At 37.3% G+C, this 24,786-nt stretch overlaps 1 protein-coding gene across 6 annotated transcripts in view; it reads left to right on the top strand.

Annotated features, from left to right (window-relative positions):
• Positions 1-19,964, top strand: part of IQGAP2 (IQ motif containing GTPase activating protein 2) — a 126,966-nt gene extending 107,002 nt beyond the window's left edge. For all 6 annotated transcript variants that reach the window (XM_040541768.1, XM_040541766.1, XM_040541764.1 and 3 more), the window contains 13 exons: positions 359-583; positions 1,949-2,089; positions 2,421-2,505; positions 4,680-4,912; positions 6,500-6,632; positions 9,287-9,389; positions 11,038-11,179; positions 13,773-13,860; positions 14,673-14,885; positions 15,497-15,657; positions 16,453-16,596; positions 18,425-18,533; positions 19,036-19,964. In XM_040541768.1, coding sequence (XP_040397702.1) covers positions 359-583; positions 1,949-2,089; positions 2,421-2,505; positions 4,680-4,912; positions 6,500-6,632; positions 9,287-9,389; positions 11,038-11,179; positions 13,773-13,860; positions 14,673-14,885; positions 15,497-15,657; positions 16,453-16,596; positions 18,425-18,533; positions 19,036-19,149 — 1,891 coding nt within the window. In that variant the 3' untranslated portion in view covers positions 19,150-19,964. The remainder of the gene's footprint in view (positions 1-358; positions 584-1,948; positions 2,090-2,420; positions 2,506-4,679; positions 4,913-6,499; positions 6,633-9,286; positions 9,390-11,037; positions 11,180-13,772; positions 13,861-14,672; positions 14,886-15,496; positions 15,658-16,452; positions 16,597-18,424; positions 18,534-19,035) is intronic.
• Positions 19,965-24,786: the final 4,822 nt, after the last annotated feature.

Raw genomic sequence — 24,786 nt, 5'->3', positions numbered from 1 at the left:
GGTATGTATTCTGAAAGTGTAGTAAAGATGGTAGTTTTTCAAAAAAAAAAAAAAAAAAAACTTGAAACCTTGTTTTATGCATTTAACAGGCATTTGGGCCCTGATTTGTTTTTTGTGGATTTTTTTTAGTGATCATTCACTATGCTGTGTTCCAGGGACATTATATTAACTCACGCTAGGATTCAGATACTAACTGCTAAAATATTGTTCTATAGAGGAGTCTAAGAAATAGTCTGCATAAACATGTTTGAATATGCAAAAAGGGTGCTTTCAAAAGAGTGGTTTCTGAAAAATGCTTAAAAACATTGATAACTGCATACATAAGTAAGATCTTTAAACTTTTCTATTGTTGATACAGCTCTAAGGTAGACCAGATACAGGATATTGTCACTGGAAATCCCACTGTCATTAAGATGGTCGTCAGCTTCAATCGAGGTGCTCGTGGACAGAACACTCTGCGCCAACTCCTGGCACCAGTAGTGAAGGAGATCATGGATGACAAGTCCCTCATAATCAACACTAGTCCTGTAGATGTGTACAAGTCATGGGTAAACCAGCTAGAAATGCAGACTGGTGAGGCCAGGTGAGTGAGGAAGCTGGATGTACCATACCATCTCTTACATACTTAAGGCATCCCTCAGTTTAACTTCCCTTTTCCTTCTCTGACAAACTGTGTTTGTGTCTATCCCTCCCTCCCCCATCTTTCCATAACACAGTGGGATGCTTTCTTGGGGAGATGTGCTTGAAATATTGTACTTTAACCTGTTCTGAACAATAAATTACTTTTACAGAATCACAGAATGGTTTGGGTTGGAAGCAACATTAAAGATCACCCAGTTCCACTCCCCCCTACTATTGGCGGAGACACCTCCTACTAGATCAGGTTGCTCAAAGCCCCATCCAATCTGGCCTTGATCACCTCCAGGGATGGTGCATCCATGGCTTCTCTGGGTAGCCTGTTCCAGTGCCTCAACCACCCTGAGAATAAAGAATTTCCTCCTTATATCTGATATAAATCTACCCTCTTTTAGTTTAAAGCCATTCCCTGTTGTCCTATCCCTATGCTCCCTGACAAAGAGTCCCTCCCCAGCTTTCCTGTAGGCTCTCTTTAGGTACTGGAAGGCCACTTTAAGATCTCCCCAAAGCCTCCTCTACTCCAGGCTGAACACCCTCCAACTCCCTCACCCTTTCTTTTTTCTAATTTAAGTGATCCCAAGGGTTTTATTCAAGTAACATCTGTACCACTGCTGTGATTGCTTATGGCTTGAGGGGAAAAATCAGATGAGGAAAAGGGGAAAGAAAAGTTCTTTATGAATTCCCACTTCCCCTCATCACCCTTGCTTTCAAAGCTTCTGCTCTACAACTAATCACACAAGCTCCTCTAGCACCCCTACAGATTATTCTAGAAATGATGCCAGATGATCCCAGTTCCTGAAAGTTTACTTGCTGTGAATCTAAATTTGCTTCCAAGTATAACATTCCTTAAACCTTTGGACTGGCTCGGGTTAATCAAAAAGAAAATATAGTTTATGTTCATTCCACATCCTTTCAGATCTGAAAATGATCAGAAGTCATTTACTTCATCTTTACAAGTATAGTAAGCCATGCCTTGAAATAATTTACAACACTTTGTTCTATTTTTATAGCAATGTGATAGTACTGTCCTTCTGAAGAACTATGAATTGGAACTTTTTAAATTCATTTTCAAATTTAGGAATCCTCTTTTGTAACAAAGGGAAGGAACGTGGCCTGTTGTCCTTACCCAAATGAAGAGTTCCCTCCAAAAAAGAAGCTAAGGCACATGACACCCTATTAAAATTATTGTTACTGTGTAAACTTCAGCTGTATTTGTGTTTTTGTGTTCACTGACTCCTATGAGGCAAAAAAAAAAAAATCTATTTTATTCTCAAATATGTTTAGCATGGTTTAATGTCTGTTTGCTTTACAGCAAATTGCCATATGATGTTACTACGGAACAAGCATTAACACACACAGAAGTGGTCAGTAAATTGGAATCATCAATTCAGAGTTTGCGAGCAGTAACTGATAAAGTTCTCACATCCATTTTTTCATCTCTCAATATGATGCCGTAAGTGCTGAGTTGACAACTCTATCTGGTTCAGTTCATGTGAACGGTGAAGCTTCATATAAACTTTGTCAATGGTGATCCTTTCAAATTACACAATTTGATATGTGCATCTCAAATGACTTCCCCAGTAGAGGGAGTGGTTTTCCCACTTCTACTCTCCTTTAGTCTTGTGAATGTCTCCATATACTTGAAACTTCTTGTATTTTCCATTACCATTTGTTTTGTGTTTTAAGTAGGTGACAGAAGAGCCAGTAACTTGGTTTACTAGCATGATTTGTTTGTTTCATCTAAGTCTTTCCATTATTTTTCTTTTCGTCTGTTCCACATGTAGTTATGGAATGAGATATATAGCCAAAGTTCTGAAGAGCTCGCTCCATGAGAAATTCCCTGATGCAACAGAAGATGAACTACTAAAGGTAGACTTCCAAGGGCAAACTGCCAGCAGCTTGTTCTTTTGATGCCAAAAGGGATTTTTATTGATACTAAGCATTCTAATGAACTGATAAACAGCATTTATTTGAAGGGATCTGGTGTTACTTGGGTTTTAAAGGGGTGGTAGAAGAGGAAGAGAAGGGAATTCTGTTGCCACAACCTAGATTTCTTAGTCCGTGTGCTCAGCAATTCTTAATGACACTGCTCAACTTCTTTTAGATAGTCGGCTTAGTAACAGTTCTTAGAGGTTTGGGCTTTATTTGAATCATCTTGCTTTTTGGTTTTATATTTTTGCCATTCCCACCAGAGGTCCTTTCATGAAGAACACAGTGGTCTTGATTTTTATATTTTTTTTCTTCCCTGAAGTTAAGTTAGCATATGAAAAGTAATATATTTAATAATAATAAAAAAAAAAGTTAGTATTTTAATTTAAAGACACTGCGGAAGAGCTCTAAAAACAAGTTACAAGTAGGTCCTTTCATTGTATTACACACACTTAAGGTAGTTCTAAAAGTTGTGGAAATGAAGCTTAGACTGAAAAGTAAACTGAGTGATAAGTATGGTACTAGCACAGTGATCATCTCTAACCTGTCATATAGCCATTGTGCCTCTTTAGGGGCCTTGCTCCATGAGCCAACAGCCAACTGAAAGACTGACAACTCTCAAATTACAACTATTTACGTTTCAGTAAAGGTGCTTTTATTAGTGTTTAATGAAATGGTTCTAAAATTGCAAGGTATCCATTTCAATGGGACTTGCCATACATGTATATATATGGCACCAGGCAGCATTTCTGAAGTACTTCTATCCATCACTTCAGCAAAGCAGATTAAAGTATTGCTTGACGTAAGAAATAAGTAGAAAATAGAGCGTAAAGCATCCAACTGAAAGCCTTTGTGCAAGCTGGAGGTTCTACAGGTGACTACACATAAACTAGGGGTCTTTGCAGAAAGAAAAGTAGTTTCTTTTTCTGGGACCAGGAAAGATATGAAACAACCATCTGCATGATACAAGTTACTGCAAGATCATTGTAGAGAGTGCAGTTTTGGAAAACCTGTTTTCTAGTCTCTTAATAAAAAAAAAAAAACATTAAGAGACTTGTCTCTTAATGTCAATGGATGCATTAAACATTGGCAACTGTCTCTTGCACTTCAGAAAATGAACCTGTGGAGACAAACCTATCAAAATCGAGAAGGAAAGTTGTATGTGTCTTGATGTGTTCAACTCAATGCCTTGCACTAGCTTGCCTAAATCTAGCAGTACCAAATTGAAACCTTATTTTAAAAGTCTATAACTGATGCTTTAAAAGGCACAAATTCTAAATGCAAAAATGATTGAGTGTTGTTTAATTGAAAATATTCATTACAAAGTTTGGAATACATATATTTTTAAAATTTTGCTGTGGAGCAAATCCAATGAATGTAAGAACTGACTCAGAGCTTAACAGACTACTAATCTTTGAAGAGTTGTTATGACAAAAGATTGATTCCATTCCTTTATGAATTTGGCTTTTGGTACTTTAATGAACTTCAGCTTTTGTGTTAAGTGTTATTGGGACATTTGTCAAAGTGTTGGAAGAATTTGTTGTGAGATGAGCAATTGATTTTTCTCTTCCTTAGTAGTTTACTAGATATTTAAGAGCTATTTTAAGTTGAATATTTTACCCAGAAACTTTGTTACTCCAAAGCTTAAAAATAAACTATTTATAGCTTTTATTGCTGGTGGTGGTTTAAATATAAATTAGAAGATTCCAGTGTATGTCTGGTAGGTTTCTGACAGTCAAATCCAGATGGTTATTTTTAATGGAAATAATATAGTTGAAATCGAGCAATTCTATTTCTAAACATTTTTTTAATGCATAGCTGTCTGATATCTTGGAAAGATGTTTAAAAAAGTGAATGGTTTTACACGGAAGTATCTATTTACATGGAAGTATGTAGGCTTTTTATTGTGTTATGGCATGGTGCACGTTACTGTCCTTGCATCATATAAAAGATCACACTCTTTTCAGTTAGACACATAGGTAAGACATATATCCTAGCAGTTTTTCCTTGTTTTCTACCACCAGTTCATATGGCTAAGTTGGAAGTGATTGATAATGTTCTGTAAAATGAGATTATGTGTGAAAAAGAAATTCTCTTAATTTTTTTCTTTATAGATTGTTGGAAACCTCCTGTACTATCGCTATATGAACCCTGCCATTGTTGCTCCTGATGGTTTTGATATAATTGATATGACAGCCGGGGGCCAGATACACCCTGACCAGAGGAGGAATCTAGGTTGTGTGGCAAAAGTCCTTCAGCATGCTGCTTCTAACAAGCTCTTTGAAGGCGAGAGTGAACACCTGTCATCTATGAATGCTTACCTCTCACAGACATACCAGAAGTTCAGGTATGAAAGGCTCTCACAAATAGCTATACAATAAGAATGCTCTTCTAGGATGAGTAAGGAAGACTAGTTTGTGCATTCTGCAAATAATAATAATGCCCTGCTCAAAGTTAAGCGTTGAAGGATTCTCACTGAGGAAGCTGAAGCAGAAGGAGCATGTTGTATTTCTGCTTGAGCATTACTGGGAACACCGATCAGCTCTGCTGATTTCGTTGCAGTAAGACTTCCTTACTGGAAATATAGATTATGAGAGCAGCATGGAATGTTCACAGTCCAGCAGAAACATTTGTGTTCCTCAGGTGGGTGGGACAACTGAATGTTTTGTCTGAGGAAAAGACTCACTGATGAGGAAAGTTGCTTTTTTCATTTTTATTCTTTCATCTTTGTCAAGAGATTTTATTCTTTCATCTTTGTACGGTCATAGGAAACTGCTTGTTCTGTTATACTACGGGACACAAGTTTGTTGGAATTATTGACCATCTTTTTGTGTGGTTGCTATTATATTGAAGTGTTCTTCTGCCCTGTGTCAAACTTATTTGTAACTTTTATGCTTATTGACCATGCTTAATAAAAGCAAATGTACTGTTCATATAATGGTTTTCCTTGAGAGATCAGCCATGAACACAAAGGCATGACCTTAGTCACTCGATTTATTTAAGGTATTATTTAAGGGCAGGACATAAACATGACAAATAGGGTAGAAAGTGTAGCAAGATCAACAAATGTTAATAAAGGAAAGAACCTACTCTAGCTAGTCCTTTGATTACTACAAAAGGAAGAATTCCTCTTTTAATGAAGGCAACTTCTTACAAGACTGAGTCTCTGGGGATCTTTACTTAAAACGGAAGTGCCCTGCCTACCCTAGACACCAATGGTGGTTAATCCCAGCTGCTCAGGTTCAGATCCTCTGACTTTGGAAAACAAACTGTTCCTTTGGCAGGAGGACCTTGCTGTTTCTTGGTTGTCTATGCATATCCCTGAAGCTGTTAATAGCTCAGAGTAAATCATTGTCTTGCGAAGTAGGACTCTGTTCTCCGCGTAGCTCCAAGTTGATATAATGCTTGAAGCACTTTTTGCATTTTTTCCTCTCAAGATCCTTGGATTTTAAACAATGCTATATTTTATGACACCTCAGTTTGATTTGAGGAAGTGATTTAAATTTTGTAGCCCAAAGTTTAATAATTTGGTAATTTTATGTAGCTATCTCAAATAATTTCTTCTCAGCACACTTCATACTACAAAGTGCATTTATAACACCAGAGGGTATTTCTGTGGAAATCCTTTCATAACTACTTAAGCATTAAATATGGGTTTCTCTAAATATTTTGGATTTGCCAAGTTATCACTCCTTGCAGAATCAGGAGAAAAATCTTACCTCAAAAATAATTTTTCACCAGCTGTCCAGGAAGTCATCTTTAGTGTTTGAAGGAACCTTTCTTCAGAGGCAACGTATTTACACATCAACATAAAGTAGATTGCAGATTATAAGACAAATATAAAGCATGTTGATTACTTGGTTATATTTTTTATACAACCAAACTAAAGAGAATTTATAGGTAACAATTATTATTGTCTCTCATTTTCTCTTAGAAATTTTTTTCAGGCAGCATGTGATGTTCCTGAGCCAGAGGAGAAATTCAATATTGATGAATACTCTGATATGGTGACCCTCAGCAAACCTGTCATATATATCTCAATTGAAGAAATTATCAATACCCATTCAGTAAGTGAATATACTTATTAGGAGACTAAAATGTATAAATTATGAAATAATTATAACAGTCTCTGAGGAAAGTTTAAAGTGTGTTTCTTTTGAAAGAATTTCTTCAGTGTCTAGTATGATTTGACATTGAGTATTAGATTTCATTTTTCCTAGAGGACTGCTTCCATGTAAAAGCACTGTCTTGAATAACAATGGGAATATAACATTGTATGATGGGGGAACATTTTTGTTTCCATCTAGTGTGATATTGCTAACTTATTTATATTTATAAACACTTTCCTATCTTGGTTAAGAAAGTAAGCACAATTTGAAGAAGTTCCTTTGATGCTAGGAAAAGAGGAAAACTCAGTGTATTTTGTTTCATACATCATATATGCATTGTGTTCGAAGCAGATGTAAATATCTGATTTAGGAAGGACTGAAGCTGTTTTTCCTGACAGATCTTTTTTCCTGGGTAAAGAATAGAATCATAGAATCATAGATTAACTGCAGTCCATAGTTTGATTTAGGGTACAAGTTAAATGTCTTCCACGTGGTCCTCTTGAAGCTGGGATAATATTATTTTCTAGCTTAAAAAAAAAGGGGGGGGGGGGTTGGGGGGGGAAGGGAAAGTACCACAGAGAACCTCCCCCTAATGTTTTCAGATATGCTATAGAAAAAGTAGAGTGCCCAACTTTCAGTATACCACATTGCAAGTTCTCTTTATTCAGCTGAAAACTAATAGCCTGGTCTGCTAATAACATGCTTGCTGGATTGTCTTTGTGTCTACTTTTTCTTTTAATTTAAGGCATAGACCTATTCCTTTATGCCACTCATTGGTGACATTTATAAGCTAGTCTTATTCAAACACTACTTCTAGTGAGGTTGTTTCTCCTCTAATATGTCCTTGGAGTTGAAAGTGACAATTACTATGCTACTCTGGTTTTGTTGATAAAATATCCTATAAAATATGAAATAACTTAATGAAAGTAAATTGCTAACCAAAGGAGATCAAGAAGATTGGTCTTTTTTGATAATATCACAACACAGTCCTCTGCTTGCAGAAAGTAAGCAATTAGGTGTGAATACTACACATTATTTTAGTGCAGTAACTCTAGCAGATGGTCTTCTTTTACCAATGCCACCTCTTCCACCAAACTTCCTGAATGCTTTCATCTGAATTGTCTTCTCCTGCTGTATCTTCCCTATGAATGTAAATTCAGCTTTCCATTCTGGTCATGCAGCTCAAAATTAGTTTGAGTAACAGGATATGCATAAACATCCTGTCCTTTGTCATACATAGTTCAGTTTAAAAAAAAGTTCTCAAATCTGTCCTCTGTCATCAGCTCTGGTGGCAACTGCTTAACTTTTATTTTCTTTTCACAACTCTTTAGGATGTAGCTGGAATGAGAGATCTGTTAGATTCATCAGCTTTGCTTTTTGGCACTTCCCTGTTTATCTCTTGCCTGAGAGAGGACTTGTTCTGTGAATGTATTTTTCATTCTGTGCTTGTATACAGTTAAGCATGGTGGAGCTTTACCCAGTATGAGTAGAGTTGCTCAGCAATTCTCACAATATAATGCTCAATGTTATGTACAGTGTAGGGTAGTTGCTGCACTTAAGTCTGAGAAATTAACAATTACAGGCCTATAATTCTCACTTAAGACTGAGAAATTAAGTTACAGGCCTATAGTTTTCACTTAACTGTCCTGTTAGTATGACTGAAATGCTGACGTGCCTTTGCTTTCTGGGCTTGGACTTTTTAGTTGTCAGTAAGTTTATAGTAACCATTAACTTTTGACTAAAAATAGCTTGCAGTGCTTAAACTACTCAGTGTCCTGGAGTTTTTGGCTACTATGCATGCTTTGCTATAGTTAAATTTCAAAGAAGCTTGGTGACCCTTTGCCTTTCCATCAGGCTTCCAGATAAGGAATACTCCTATGGCAAATGAACTGTTGGATTTTGCAGTCATCAATACTGGCGACTTAATCTAACTCAACATGAGACCACTTTTTCATTAATAGTGAGAACCTGTTTACAGGAAAATGTTACTGCCCATCCATGGTCTTTACTAACTTGTTTTACCAATATTTTTGTGGCTTAGTTTTGGGAAGATGTCCAGGTGCAATGAAAGTTACTGTGAATATGTTCATAAATATGCAACTTCTGCTTTACTGTTTATTATAGTCCTAGGTGCTGCATAGCTTCCTTTCTTATAAGACAGAGCTATTTCTGAAAGGTATCGCTAACAGTATTGTATTTCAAAATAGCTACTAGAATGGTTATACAGGGGGAAAAAAAAGATATCTTTCTACACAACCACTGACGCTGTCTTCATCCCTTTGTATGCTCAGTTCAGGATGCTGCATTGAAAGGCACTGCTTGGGTTGTTACCCTGAAGGCAAATCTTAAACTTTTTTCTTCTCAGTTGTGATGTTCAGCACTGAAGGTGACTTGTAGAGGAACACAGCAAGCTGCCTTACTGCAAGAACAATTCTAAAGTCTTTGTCTAGAAAGGAGTATGCTTCTTCCCCCTGCCTCCCACCCACTTTAGTTCCTCCATAATGCTGATCACAATCCATCTTTTTCCAGTATATAGTCTCCAGATTTCTTTACAAGTATAAAGACAATGGGTATGTTTTTTTGGAATTGTCTTCATTTACATTTGTTTATAGCTACTGTTGGAACACCAGGATGCCATTGCCACTGAGTCAAATGACCTGCTGAATGAATTGCTGGAAGGGCTGGGACCTGTTCCTGATGTAGAGTCTTTCCTTGGTATGTTGTTGTTCGTCTTCATGGTTGACTTCAATCTGGGGTAAGATTAAATGGGATCTTGATTTAAATACTGCAAGATATACGAACTCTCATCTCTCTGTTACCAGATTCATTTACTGTAACTGTGTTTTTTTGAACACTTGTGACATTCTCAAAAGTGAATTCACACTTTGACTATAGCTGATCCTGCTGAAAATGAAAGCTGATGCAGTGTTGTTCAGAGTCAATAGAGGTAGCTATCTTTGACAGCATCCTTGAGATGTGTGAAGAGCTTCTAATTGCAATTTTAACTGTCAATCATAGAATCATTAAGGTCAGAGAAGACCTCCAAGATCATCTGGTCCAACCATCACCCTACTACCAATGTAACCCACTAAACCATGTCCCTAAGCACCATGTCCAACCTTTCCTTGAACACCCTCAGGGACGGTGACTCCACCACCTCCCAGGGCAAACCTTTCCAATGCCTGGCTGCTCCTTCTGAGAAGAAATGTCTCCTAATTTCCAAACTAAACCTCCCCTGGAGCAACTTGAGGCAATTCCCTCTAGTCCTATCACTGGTTATCTGGGAGAAGAGGCTGACCTCCAGCTCGCCACACCTTCCTTTCAGGTAGTTGTAGGGAGTAATAAGGTCTCCCCTGAGCCGCCTCTTCTCCAGACTAAACAACCCCAGTTTCCTCAGCTGCTCCTCATAGGACTTGTGTTCCAGGCCCTTCACCAGCTTCGTAGCCCTTCTCTGGACACCCACGGCCTCGATGTCCTTCTTGCACTGAGGGGCCCAAAGCTGAACACGGTACTCGAGGTGCAGTCTCACCAGAGCTTAATACACGGGACGATCGCCTCCCTGGCCCTGCTGCCTACACTATTCCTGATACAACCAGGATGCTGTTGGCCTTCCTGGCCACCTGGGCACACTGCTGGCTCAGGCGAGCATCAGTCAGCACACCCAATACTGAAGATTAATTGTGATACAAAATCCAAACACTAGTGTTTCTAAAAATGATACACTTGTGTTCAAATTGCTGGACAGGGAAAAAAATATATATTTTTAAATAACCTAGCCTTCAGATTTGCTCTTCTGGGCCACAAAACTGCAGAGAAACTTTTAAATACCAGTTTTTAATTTTGAGAGTTATTTTTCCACTTAAAAATGAGGTTTTAAAATATATATATATTAAAATTTGTAAGGAATAAATGTGGCTGATATTTAAGTTGCCTCAACAGTATTAGGAAGTGAACTGTATTCCTTCTTGTTTAGAAAGTAGCTATAACATCACAGATAATACCAGGCTCAGGGTGAATAGCTACTGCTCTTTCATTTTTCACTGTCACTGCAAGTTAGGTTAAAAGATATTAAATCGTTCTCCTTTGTAAAGAAGACGTGAGTCTCTTGCAGATCAGTACTTTGAAGGGAAATTATTGGAGGCATTTCCAAAATATTCTGAGTTTATAAGTAGATGGTTTATGGTTTTGTTTATTCAGTGTTCCCCCAAAAAAAGACTGTTTTGAATGGTAGGAATGGGTGTGTTATTAAATAAATTTAAAACTTCTGATAACATAATGATTTGTTTAGGTGGTGATTTTGTTTTATGCATTGACTCTTGATAAAATTAGCAAATTGAAGTAGAAGATGTTTCCTTTCTTACAGGGGAAGGATCTGTTGATCCCAATGACCCCAACAGGGAAGGCACACTGAATCAGCTTGCAAAAACAGAGATTTCACTGTCTTTAACAAGCAAATACGAGTTACGAGAAGGTGAAGATCAGGATCTTAAAAGCCTGATGATAAAGTAAGTTTTGCTCAAAAATACATATTTTAAAAAATAACTGATCAATGATTGGATCCATAATCCATACATAATGAATATTTTCAGGGAAGCTGTAAAAAAAAATCTGCTTTAAAACATCACAGCCTTGGGAAAGTTGAGATGAAAAACTGTTTAGATGTTTAAGGGGTGGACACTATGAAACTCTTCTCCTCCCCCTCAAACAGAAACACTTCCCTGACCTACTGCCATCAGGCATTGGAACAGGGTGCGACTGTCACTTCAGTATGAATAGTGCATGCTTTGATGTAGGGAAAGGAAATGATGTTTATTCTATTTAGTCTGCAGATTAAGGACTGGGTACTTGGATAACCTATAACCTACTTTATAGTCCAAACTTCTGTCATAAAATCATATACTATCAATGATTTGTGCGTCATTTTCAGAATTATTTAAAAACGTCCAGAATAAGGCTTATTTAATATCCTGCTGCTACTTCAACAAAGGGGAGAATGAGATTGTTTACTTCTATACTTAACACACAAGTGAGAAAGCTAAAAATTCACTTCAGAGGGAAATACAACATAAGGATTTAATGTTCTTGCAAGCACTATGAGTGTAGACACAAACTTCAATTCAACTTCAAGTTTTTTCAAAATCAAAATGCAGGGGGGAAAAAAGAATTTATTAGGTAGTATGTGTAGTTTTAATTTTGAAGAAAATTCTTAGCTATAGTGTCTGTAGTCCAATCTCTGTATCTTAGCCACAAACGATTGTTCAAAGTCTGGAAAAATATAAAATTTTAGGTACAAGAAAAACTTGAAAAGGAGTTTTTCTACCATAAGTTTTACATATTTGATCTGAATCAAACAGAAAAAAAAAAAACATTTTGTTTTTCTCTAACTTGTTATCAAAGGTGGAGACAGTGAAAAGACTGCAAAGACAATGACAAATCAGAACAGTGTTAGTCACTTGGTGTTCCACAGGCCAGGGCTCTAGAGCTATTCCCAAAGTGTTGTGGGGTTTTGTTGTTGTTTTTTATTATGGATATGCCTGCTGTTGTCACTTAAAAACAAAACAAACAACAACAAAACAAACAACTACAAAAAAAACTGTTCTGTTTTTCCTCTGTCAGACTAATATGCTAGCCCTTAACTGAATCTCTGAAGATATGCAAAATCAAGGTCAAAAGAAATGTTTAAAATCCTTTTTAATGCTTTACATTGTGTGGAAATACATTGAAATAATAGCAAGAAAATTAATAGAATTTAACTTCTCTGCATAAGTGCTTTCAGGTAACCTCTCTTACATTTTAAGATCTAGTAAACAATCTGACAGAAGAATAAATAGCAACCTGTGTTAAACTGCAGAAAAATAAAGTTAAAATACTTGACACAACTGTTTATACAAGGGATGTAAACACAGATACTGTAGTTTCCTTTTTTTCTCTTAAGCGACATGCCTCTTCAACAGAAGTATTAAAGTATTTGTTTTTAAATGGTTTTGTTAAGGCTTCTGTGACAAACCCAAAGATTTGCAGGCACCTCTGACTTGAACGCTTTACATAAGGTGCACGGTACACGTGGCCTGTATGCATAGGGCCTGCATGCCAAGTTGTACGTGGGTGGGGAGGAGTGGAGCCCTAGGCTGTTTAGCTTCTGGAAAACAAGAAAGCTGAGCTGGTTTGGTATGAAGTGGAGGAAGTAGGCATACATGTATTACCAGCCATATCAGCATACTGTTAGATGGCTTTCAAGTGCGTGGAATGGTAACACTGTCTCATGTTCGCTACTGTCAATGGTGGTGGTGACCACCAAAAGTTGAGGAAGGTTTTGGCAGGCAGAGAAAGCCAGGAATGTGTTGATGTAACTAACACAGGTGAATTAATTTTAGGGAATCTTTCCAGTTTTGTTTGTTGTTTTTTCTTTGTTTTCTGGGGATCTGGAGGGAATTCCAAGAGTTCATGAAGGAAAAATAAAATCTTGTTTGTAATGGTGTCCTCTGAATTAACAGAATTCTGTAATAGACATTCTTTGAAGTATAATAGATAAACTCCTACCAAAAAAGAACTGGTTTACATATCAGCGTGCAACAGCTTCCCTTTTTTTGGTGAGGAAGTGCTCCATATGTTGCCACTAAAGAAACATCTGCCCCTTAAGTAGTGTCTGCTGTGCAACTCCTTCAGAAGTTCAGCTTTGAGCGCCTTTCCACTTTATTTAGTAGATGCGATCCTTATGTACCTGCATAGTTCAGGCTTTGGAAAGATGACCTTCCAGCCTGCTGTCATGATCATAATTAGAATCCTTGTTTATATTGTTGGTTGGGTTTTTATTATGTTAGCATAATACTATTACAGTATAACTACTGTTATACTATGCTAACCGGTTAGATATTTCCTAAAATAAAAGGGAGAAAAGTATGTACACACTTCTCTTGTTGTCTGTGTAGAAGTCATATGTTCAGTGTTATCAGTGGAAGATCTGGAATACAAAACCTAGGAAATAGTTGTATTACAAAGCATAAAGGGCGTGCTTGCTAGTTCTACAGTCAAAGAAATAAAATGCACAGATGAACCAGTGGTAACTGTTTTGTAATACCCATATATCCTGTTTAAAAGGACCAAAAGGCTTATTGTGGATGTGATACGAACTCAGCCAGGGGATACGCTCTTAGAAATATTAGAAACAACAGCCACTGCACAACAGGTAAGTGCTATATTGTGCCTGAATAGGGAAGAAAATAATTATTTTACTAAAGCTATTTAAAAGCAGATTTCTGACAGCTTTTTCTGTCACTATAATAATGAGATCATTTTTGCTATTTCTAAACTACGTGTAGGACTGGTAACAACTTGGGGGGGGGGAGGTGGAGGACATAAAGTCTTGCTGTCAACTACTACAGCTGAAATAATATATTTCATAATTCTTTAAACTTGTAAACATGGCCTCTTCTTTCCTGTGTACTAATGCAAGCAAATAGCCTGAGGTGAATTCTCTCATGGACTTTTTTTTCTTGTAAACTTTGGTATATTGAGTTCTTTGCTGCCTAGTATATTTGTTTAAGCAATATAAGCAAACATTGGCTTGGGAACTGCAGCTATCTTTGATGTAAGAAACGAGTGGGAAGAGCTCTCAGCTGAGGATTTGCCCTGGAGATACTGATGCACAAAGCCACATCTCAATAACATGCACTTTTCAGCTTAGTTTAGAGAGTGTGTGTGTGTGTAAGTAGGGGGCACCTGTGAGACCTGGACAGTCTTCATACAACTAAATGAAGCCAGTGAGTCTTCTGGCTAATTTCAGACACGTTTGGATTAATTGAAACGTGTCTGTTGTGAAGAGTTACTTAAGATATGTCAAAGGAGAATAGTAAACTGAGCAACTTTAGACAATTTGGTAAGAAGATAGAAACAAAGACAATTACATTTCTTTATCTCCTGTGAGAATTCAGTGCATCCAAATTCTTAACTGTTATCCTTAATTGGAAAATAACTGTTTTGGATTTTCTTTTTACCCAGGAATCTGAGCACTTGAAACTTGTAGAAAAACGTGCCATTTTAGATTCCAAAACTCCAGAGAAAATGAAGCACAGTCAGTCTATTTTTGAAGAAGGGCAGCTACCAATAGAACAAAAGAAAAGGAAAATTCAGAGAAATCTCCGGACATTGGAACAAGCAGGATTAGTGTCTTCAGCAACTAAGTACCAAGAAATTATAAATGAGATTGCTAAGGTAAATGGAACATGCTTCTTCTAAACTGATGATTTTTTTAGCTCAAATCCATTCTAGCTAGACATGTTAACAGGTATTAAGTCTGGATAACAAAGGCTACCGGTCCACATTATTCAGTTCAGGTAGTTGTGAATTAGCATGCTGCCTCTCAGTTAATCAGTAAACTAAGATTTGTTTCTTATTTGAACACTTCATTGATTTATTGTAGTGTCCTGGAGCCCATAGCAAATTTCAGGCTACCACAACTTGTAATTCGTTTAGCTCCAACTATTTGTAGCCACCTTGAATGAGGGGATATAAGTTTGCCCACAGAAGACATAAAGCCAGTGTTGGACTGATGTGGGCCTTAGTGCAGACACCCACAACGTTAGCTTTTCAGTTGTCAACCTGCTGGGCTTTCCTAGGGTTTTAAGGTGCCCAGTGACAGCAGCCTGCTTGGAGGAGCTGTCACCAGACAGAGACAATCCTGCATGGAAGCGTTAGGAGAAAGAGAGTTTGGAACCACCTGTCCAATCTCCTTTCCAACCAATGGCTAACTGCTTGACTTCCCCAAAGTCAATATATCTACTTAATAAGCTTATCGCATAATAAACTTCAATCCTCTGTTTTAGGATATCCGAAATCAAAGAAGATACAGACATCACCGAAAAGCTGAACTGGTGAAACTCCAGCAGACTTTGAATGCACTTAACTCCAAGACAGCATTTTATGAAGAACAAATTAATTATTACAACACCTATATAAAAACTTGTTTAGACAACTTAACAAGAAAGTGAGTTGATTCTTCTTGTCTTTTAATATTTTAATGTGCTTTATTAGGAGGTAGAGCAGGTGTTGTAGTAGGAAGCTTTGATTCCAAAGAATAGGCAACCCACAGATTTAAAAGTACATATGAGTTGCCACTTAGCTAACCAAAAATCCTTAAACGAGGCATACATTTCTTTAATTCTTCCTTAAAGAGGACTGATATATATATAATGTTTCCATATAGTATGGTTTCAATATCTTTAATTAGTATTACTTTGCAAGGCTACTAGCATACTTTATATTCATGAAGCTTTGGGAAGTGACTATTGATGTTCTTCCTTCGTTAAATAGGTTTGTCTTTAGAATAGAATGGGGAAATACACGCCTAAAGCATCTTATTTTTCATGAATGATGCAGACACTCAGAGATCCAACTCCTACTAGGGCTGTAAAGGTGTCAAAATAAAAGCATTTTAATGACATGAACAGGAGCTTTCTCAGTGGTCCAAAAAGGAACACTAATGACCAATCTTATTTAATACCTATGTCACTGTATGCTTCCAAATTGCTGCTTTAAAGTGATGATTGTGAACTCTTTTAGACTGGGTTTGCATTTCACAATAGAGTTTAGATAAGTGCTAGTATAAATGTTCATTCAAAATAATTACAAAAATATTTTAGACTACTTTGTGTGCCAAAAATCCTTCTAATTCTTGGATTGTTCCTTAATAGCTACTTAGGAGCTTTATTACTAGCTGAAATATAAAAGACATTTGTGTGCTGGTAGCTTAATTACAAGCCATTTTTTTGTTCTCTCCCAGAAATTCAAGGAGGTCAATTAAAGTGGATGGAAAAGAGGAGGTAAAGGGAAGCAAAAAACTGAAGCAGGCATCGTTAAAGTACACAGCTGCAAGACTGCATGAAAAGGGTGTCATCCTAGAAATTGAAGATCTTCAAACCAACCAGTAAGTGTGTCACAAAACAATTGAGAACATTTTCTAATCACCAGCTCCCTCAGCAGTCTGGGTTTTGTTAAAATTGCAGTTTCCTGCACTGCACCTAAAATACCTTCAGATTTTTGCATTCAGGAGAAAGATAAAGTCTAATTGTTGTGATTCATTTTTATCCTTGTACCTTGCTATATGATTACTTCGGTAAGATACTGGAATATGTCTATTTTGGCATTAGTTTAGATGGGATGAATATGAGTTAGGCAGCATGTTCACTGCTAAGGACAGACTGACTGGCTTGTTAAGCAGTTGTAACATACTTTTTCATTTGCTGACCAAACACTTTCATATTATTGAGTAAATACCTCATATGCTGTGCTTCCTGACTATGGCAAACTGGGAATGTATGTGGTAGTTTAACCTCCCTGTTGTATCTATCCATTATAAGGCTGCTCTTCCATCCTATGCACTTTTCCATCTTGCTTCTACATGGGAAAAGTTTTCTGGGTTGCAACTTTTTTCCAAGTAGGTTTGTCAACAGTGGCAAAACTGACAACAGAGATGTGTGTACACCTGCAAGAAGGTACTCAAAGGTGGCAGAACAAATCTGGGTGCCCTATGGACACCTGGTCCTCTTTGTTCCCTGTACTTCTCATATCCATTTTTTTTTCTCAGTATAAAGGACTGTTAAGAGCTGTATGCCATACTATATGTATACAAGACAAGCCTCCAAGAAGATATTGCAATAGTCATGGAGTGGTTCATGCAATATTATGCTAGTGATCTTCAGAAAATAACTGATAGGTCAAGTTAAAATGTCCATTCCCTAGTCTAACAAGGCCAAGGCAGATTTCATGTTAAAGTGAGACACCCTTTTTTAATCTTCTCTTACCTTCTTAAGACCACTCAACAGACCTGTTCTACGTATATAAGTTGAACCTGCCATGTGAAGGTAGTAGTAGCTTCTGCTTGCAGTTCTGCAGGATCAGCATATTACAACAGGATGGGAAATGCAACATGGCATACAGTTTCATGAATGTTTTTCAGTGACCCCTGTGCTCCATGTACTTCACTGTTTCTGCATCCTGCCTTAACTATGCGTTATATAAACCAGGTCAGAAAAGCGATCAGATTTTAATTTGTGGGTACAAAAAGAAGGGAGAGAAAGGACAGTCTTACCCACCAGCTGATAAAGCCAAGCTCTGTCCCAAAAAAATTCTCCTAAAGCTCAGGTGTTCTCCAGCAGACTATGTGATTCTACATGGTGGATTTGCTAAAGCAAAGAGAACAGTTAAACTCCTCCTAGATCACTCAGTATGTTGTTGCACTATACCGAAAACACTGGTCTGGGCAAAAACCATCCCTCCTGTTCAAAGCAGTGGGGTTTGTTTCTAAGGGTCACTTAGATTTTTTTTTTGGTTTAGTGTTTAGTGTCTGTTCATATACAGTGTGTTTTCTCACACATTACTCGTACAGCTTAACTAGCAGCAAGGTGCTACATGTGAGAGCTGGTGCTAGGAGCAAAGTTTAAGTTGACATTTCCACCAGTCGTCCTGTTGCCCAGCTGAGGTCCAACAGTTCTTATGGACAAATTACTCTATGGTCCCTAAAGGTTTCTGCTGCTGGGATGAGATAAAGCTGTGCTTACAAAATGAACATGCCACAGAAAACAGTGATGCTTGTGGTAAAACTTTTGTTTTTTTTGTTTTGTTTTGTTTTTTGCACAAAAATGTTTTTGTTTTTGTGAGAGAGGTCTTCAGCTCTGCAGGCTTTCCACCAGACTGTCTTTGGAGTATATAAAACAGCATAGCATACATACTCAATTACTGTTCTTTGTTTTAAGGTTTAAGAATGTGATGTTTGATATAACACCTGGAGAAGAAGTGGGTGACTTTGAAATCAAAGCAAAATTTTTGGGGGTTGAGATGGAAAAAGTGCAGCTCCATTTCCAGGTAAAAATTGAATTTTATCACTGTGCTCTATAACCACATTCACATTTGTTCTAAACAGGAACTTTTCAGTGTTTTTCTAAATCCATGAACTATTCAATCACTGCAAGGCAGCAGGTCATGAGGGGAATGATTTTGTAATTTGTGGAGGATGCTGAGCTTGGAGTAGGGTTAAGACATATATCAGAGAGACCATCACACCGCATCAAACCAAATGGCATATTAGAGCAGTGGCAAGGAGCAAATACCTATGCAAGAGTGTAGTACACAGGAGTCAATCTTTCTTCCAGCTTGCTGTTACTGAGCTTGTTGTTACTGACAGCCTATAATGGGGGATCTAGAAAACATGTACTGTTTTTCGTACTTACCCAATAGTTCCTTTTAATTGTTTAAATTGTGAAGGACCTGGAGTTTGAGGTAATTAATACGTGATGAAAATGACCCAATCTGTTTGCTGTGAGGTATGAATTCAAGCAAAGAATAATGATTTTATTTATGGTTACAGGATTTGCTTCAGATGCAATATGAAGGTGTGGCTGTAATGAAAATGTTTGACAAAGCTAAAGTGAATGTTAACTTGCTCATATTCTTGTTGAATAAGAAGTTCTATGGCAAATGAGTGTCTTCAGACATCGTGGACTGCATCCACCAATGGGAAGTCTCTTCAGTATTTCTTTTTTTTTGCTTTTCAACATTTGTTTGATGTTTGTCATTGGATGCTTTTTAACTTTAAAGGAAACTAAAAGACCAAACATGGAGAGGAATGTATACAGTGCCTTTTCATCACTGATAATGAAGCAGAAAAATAGGAAATAGATTAATTTAAACACTTCCAGATCTCATTGGTGTTGGTACTTTTAAATCAAAATATTGTTTAGGACACTCAGCTATTGTGGTTGTATGGATATTAAGGTAGACAGAAAGTGAATTTAGTTGAATATATAAGCCTCTTCCTATTAAAAACATTTTAAATGACCTCAGATATATAATATAGTTCATATTAGACTTTAAGTATTTACCAAAAGAAATCCTAATTTGTCTCTAGGGGATAGCTCGCGCAAATATTTAGTTACATACTAAGCCTATTTTCTGGCAGTTGTCAATTGCAAAGCAAACTTGTTGTGCAATTCAAAAAATTTTATAGGTAATTATAAAGTGACAGTAACATTTTACTGTACAAAAATATATTTTGTGATTCATTCCTACTAAATAAAATGCACTACTGCCTTGTGTAAAATGACATTTTCTACTTTCACAACCTTTTGAGTGGCATGGGGGTAATCTGAACAGTGAACAGCTGTTCAGTTTGAAGTATTTGAATACATAAATTGTGCCTGTCTGTCTTTTTGTAAGAAAATAAATGCAATAAAATCAGTATTTAGATTTTTTAAATATTCTTTGGAGATTGTTCTATGTAAAATAAATGTTACTTAATTAAACTGGCTTGTTTCCTAGATTTCATTTAAAAGGATTATTCAAGTAACAATCTAGATGGTAATGAAAATTTTCCAGAGCTTTTATAAAATTGAATCTAAGCTTAACTGTCCTCACATTATGCTTTGGTAAGGTTTCTCAGCAGTGAAGTCTTCATGGTCTTTATGCCACTGAAAGTAGTGATGATTTTGCTGATTAATTACCAATTACATCTAAAGAGCAAGAACATGTATAGTGGATACTCTAATATATAAAGCAAGGGAAGCTATTTACTACTCTCACTTTCCTTGTGACAAATCATTTTAGAAGATGAATGTACAGTGAGGTGCTCTGGAATGCATTGTAAAAGCAATATTACATAAATATTCAATTCTGAAGCTGAAATAAAACTAAAGTGAGTGGCAGATTTGTAGACTACAACATTCATTTGTACACTATCTGTTGTATTATATAAGTTGGAGAAAAGATTTCTTATTAGAGATATTCATTTATGTATGACATTAAATGTGAACACTTCACTACTTTAAACAAGTTCTAGGTACTTCCATTTCTCTTCCAGCTAGTTATGCTGCATTACCTGTTTATCAGCCATTTAAATGTTACATACTTTTTACAGTATTGATACCCAGATTCACTTAAAATAGCTGTTAGGGAATATGAAAGTAGCACTTTGAAGGCCCCTTCTAACTGAACTATTCTATTCTGAGATCATCTAGTCCAACTACCTGACCTCTTCAGGGATAACCAGAAGTTAAAGCATGTTACTGAGGGGGTTATCCAAATGCCTGTTGAGCACTGACAGGCACGGGTCATCAGCCATCCATCTAGGAAGCCTCTTCCAGGGTTTGACTGCCCTCACAGTAAAGGAACTTTTCCTCGTGTCCAGTCTGAACTGGACATCCCCCTGGCACAGCTTTGTGCTCTTTCCTTGTGTCCTGTCATAGGTGACGAGGGAGGCTAATCCCTGCACAGTTTTGACAAATTCTATCTGGGCAGTAAGTCTGCACAAGTGGGGTGTTGACCATTAAAATCAGACCTTTGAAGTGACATGTCAAAAGCCTGGAAATATGCTGGTGTAACTTACTAGAGACCCACTGCCTTTGTGAGAATGTCAGTCCTAGACACGTTGCTTTGTGTGACGTACTTGACACATGTAGTTCCTGCTAGGTTCTACTGTGAGCAGAACCTTCCTTGGTCACCTCCTAGCTGCACCTGACGTACACATGCTTATGAAAGCTTATTGGTAATGACATGTATGAAAGGTACAGTCTGTATGCCAGATCTCATCTTTTCCAAGCGTTTCTTGATATTCCTGCTCTCCTAGTACACATCAAAGAAAAACTTCCACTTAAATTTCTTTGAACTCTTTCAGAAGCTTTTTTCTTAATTAGTGGTTCAGTTTAGGACCTTGTCACTGAACAAATAATGAACGCTGCTAAACAAGGCTGACCATAATGGTTCTACCTAAATATAAGATTGACAGGTAGTACCAGTACTATGTAATTGGGCAAAGTAATTCTGTACCCACCAGTTGCTGTCACATACTGATGATATCTACTAGAAAGTACGAAAGTGGGCTTTTTGGAGGTTACTGTGAGGTGTGGTTTAGGGCCTCCGATTATGCATGGTTAGATATGCGTTGATGAATCTAGTTTCATTCATGAAATGGTCTTGTGGAAAGACTTGCCTTGCTCGTGACAAAAAATGAGGAAAAAAACAGCATAGCTGAATAGTGTTTTACTCAACTGCTCTCAGTGTAGGAGAAACTGAGTCTTTCCTTGAAAGACCTGCCCATCTATTAAGTTTGTTTTCCTAGGCAGTGCTAGTGAAATTATAATAGTCAATGGTCGTTGTCTGTTAGACTTAGAGTTTGCATTTTTCTACCATATCATTTTTAGAGTTGACTAAGAGCTCTTTGCAATTAACTTGGTTTAATTTGGTCCTTACTCATTCTGATGGGACTCTGAAGCTCTAAAACAATCCACAAGATTGTGGAATGAACAACATCTATCTTATTTGGCTAAGCAGAGAGAAATACTATCAGAAGTGATTGCTCTGTTCTGTTTTACTTGGTGCCTATCTGCAGACCTTTGTTAGTGTTTTTTTTAAAAGCAAGCAAGAACAACAAAACAAACTTCTCTCTAATAGCAAATCTAAACAGCAGCAGTCACATCTGACTTCAAACAGTTCATAACTACTTAGACAACACAACCCTCTTCCCAGACCTGGAGGACTGGTTTTGCCTCTGAAATATGGTTCTAACCTCACCCTTTTAGAGCAGTAACTACCAACCCCAGGCGTGCATTAGGGCAGTCTGGTAGCTCCTGAACAACACAATGATGGCTTCTTCCTCATCGACATAGCAATGTGGCCAGATGGTTCCAGGCTTTCTTGGTAGACCTGGTGCGTTTTATAGGAATGAAGTTTTATACTGTAACATGCTCCTGACTGGGAGGAAAAAAAAAAAAAAAAGCCCTACTGAAAAAGAGGCAAGAGTTTTAGAAGCTGTGAACTCTTCACCTCCATTACAATTAGCTTATCCAGACAGAAAGTATGGCATATCCTGTAGCATTAAAAAAAAAAAAAAAGAAAAAAGGCTTAAATTTGGTTCAAGTATACAAACAGAAAATCTAAAAAAAAATATAGTTTTTTAATTCACTTCCTATATCTATAGTAATCCAATTTACAAGGATACAAAGGACATAGCTCTGTGACTGTTCCTTATAACTGAAAGGAAGGTTATCATTGTAGGTATGACGTGAGTTTCCCTTCACATATTTCACAGATTTGGCAGACAGTGGCTTATGCCTCAAACTCTGGCCCACTGGTAAAGGCCTCTGGAACCTAAGTAACAACAAAATTATTTTTTTTTCTGGGGTCTGGTAAAACATTTAGAAAAACAGATTTATGTTGTCGTTTAACCTAGCAGATAGCTAAGTTACACACAGCTTTTACCTCGCCACCCTAGTGCTATGGAGGAGAGAAATGAAAAAGCTAAAAGTGCAAGAACTCATGGATTGAGATGAAGTTTAATAGATAATAATAATATTAATAAAAAGAAAAAAGTGATGCAAAACACAGTTTTTCACCACCAGCTGGTTAATGCTCAGCTGATCCCCAATTTTTGTCCCACCCCCCAGCCCTCCCCAGGCCAACTCCCCTGTTCCTATTGTCCAGCATGATGCCACATGGCATGGGACACCCCTCTGGCCCTTTTGGGCCAGCTGTCCTGGCTGTGTCCCCTCCCAGCTCCTTGTGCACCCCCAGCCTCCTCAAAGGTAAGGCAGCATGAGAAGCTGAGAAGTCCCGGGCTTTGTGTGAGTGCTTTGCAGCAACTAAGACATCAGTGTGTTATCACCACTATTTGCATCAAAAATCCAAAGCACAGCACCATGCCAGCTACTAAAAAGAAATTTAACCCTATGCCAGCAAAAACCAGGACATTTTAAGACTGACTGGTATTTAGTTTACCTCTATTTTAGGCTTAGAAATTTTACGTTATAAACTCACAAATTGGAGGTAAAAAATATACATTTCTTTGCAGATAGTTCCTTCAACAATGCTTGTTCCCAGCTTGTGACCAAAGGTTAACTGTATTGCACACTGTTCCAGAAGCTGATCTTGTTTCCAGATGCTTATCTCTTTACAACACTGAGAAGCTGACCCAACCCATGTACCTTCAGGATACTAAATGTAAGTATTCATGGACATTTCTTGGACATGCCTCCAGCTGTGTAGCGTTAGACCAGATAGGTGACTGAAATGTCTGGGGAGAAAACATATTTTGTCAGCTTCACCCTATCAATTTTTCTGCCTGTCTCCTGTACATGACCAAATTCTTGAACCAGACATCAGATTTTTAATTTTCTTTTATCTTAAAGAATGTCTCAAAAACACTTAGGAGGATGTTTTTTGTGAGAAAGGCATCATATAAGACTGATTCCCAAAGGTGGAAGAAACATGTTAAAAACATTCTTCCAGAATTGAAATGCTTGCTCATTTTAATGTTCAAGTGCATGTCAGAGTAATTTGGCATGTAATGAATGTTGGGGAAATCAGGTGTAATGCTTCTTTATCAAACTAAAGTGTTCAAAGGACATAAGTTTTCACAACTTGTGGATCTAGTACCCCTACCAACCTTAATGTCAGCTCTCAAATCTCCAGTTTGAACTCTTGGCAAGATGTTTCCTGTTGCATTTCTCACTAAGACAGAGCTCTTAAAATGCTGTCATATCTGAGACTGGAAATGGGTCCATGGCATGTTTTTACTATATATGGTGTGTTAAGAGTTAGTTCCTCATTTGCTTCTTTTTTTTTTTTTCAAGGCAGTCTACATTTAGGTCACAGATGTCACTCTGCTGTGCTTATTTACATAGATTAAAATGCATTTGAGTCTGTATAAATACACACTATAAAAATAGAGTACCTCTAACGTAAAGCACTTTCACAGAACTCCCTTTCTGTTTTCAGAGGGTGTTTAAATTTCATTCTGTACAGCAAATCCTGTTAGTTTTACTCAACCTGTGGAAGAGCAGATTAATGCTTTAAAATAATAATAAATAAATAAATGAATAAAATTCACTTTAATGGCAAAATGAGTTTTACCTATACAAATATTCCCACAAATATTCTATAACTCATTCTCTCTTCTCTCTTGAAGGCCTATCTCTCAGCTATAGCATCCTTAAGGAAACTGCAGCATAGAAGATAAATTCAGCTCACAAAGAGCTTCTGCTTATGCATACATTGAGCAAATAGGGTTGGGCAGAAAAAGCCAATGCTGTTACATCGCATTTGGGTATGCTTATAAAGCTGCAAGACC

Source organism: Cygnus olor, chromosome Z (genome assembly GCF_009769625.2).
Source record: "Cygnus olor isolate bCygOlo1 chromosome Z, bCygOlo1.pri.v2, whole genome shotgun sequence".
NCBI lineage: Eukaryota > Metazoa > Chordata > Aves > Anseriformes > Anatidae > Cygnus > Cygnus olor.
This window is presented reverse-complemented; position numbering and strand designations above follow the sequence as displayed.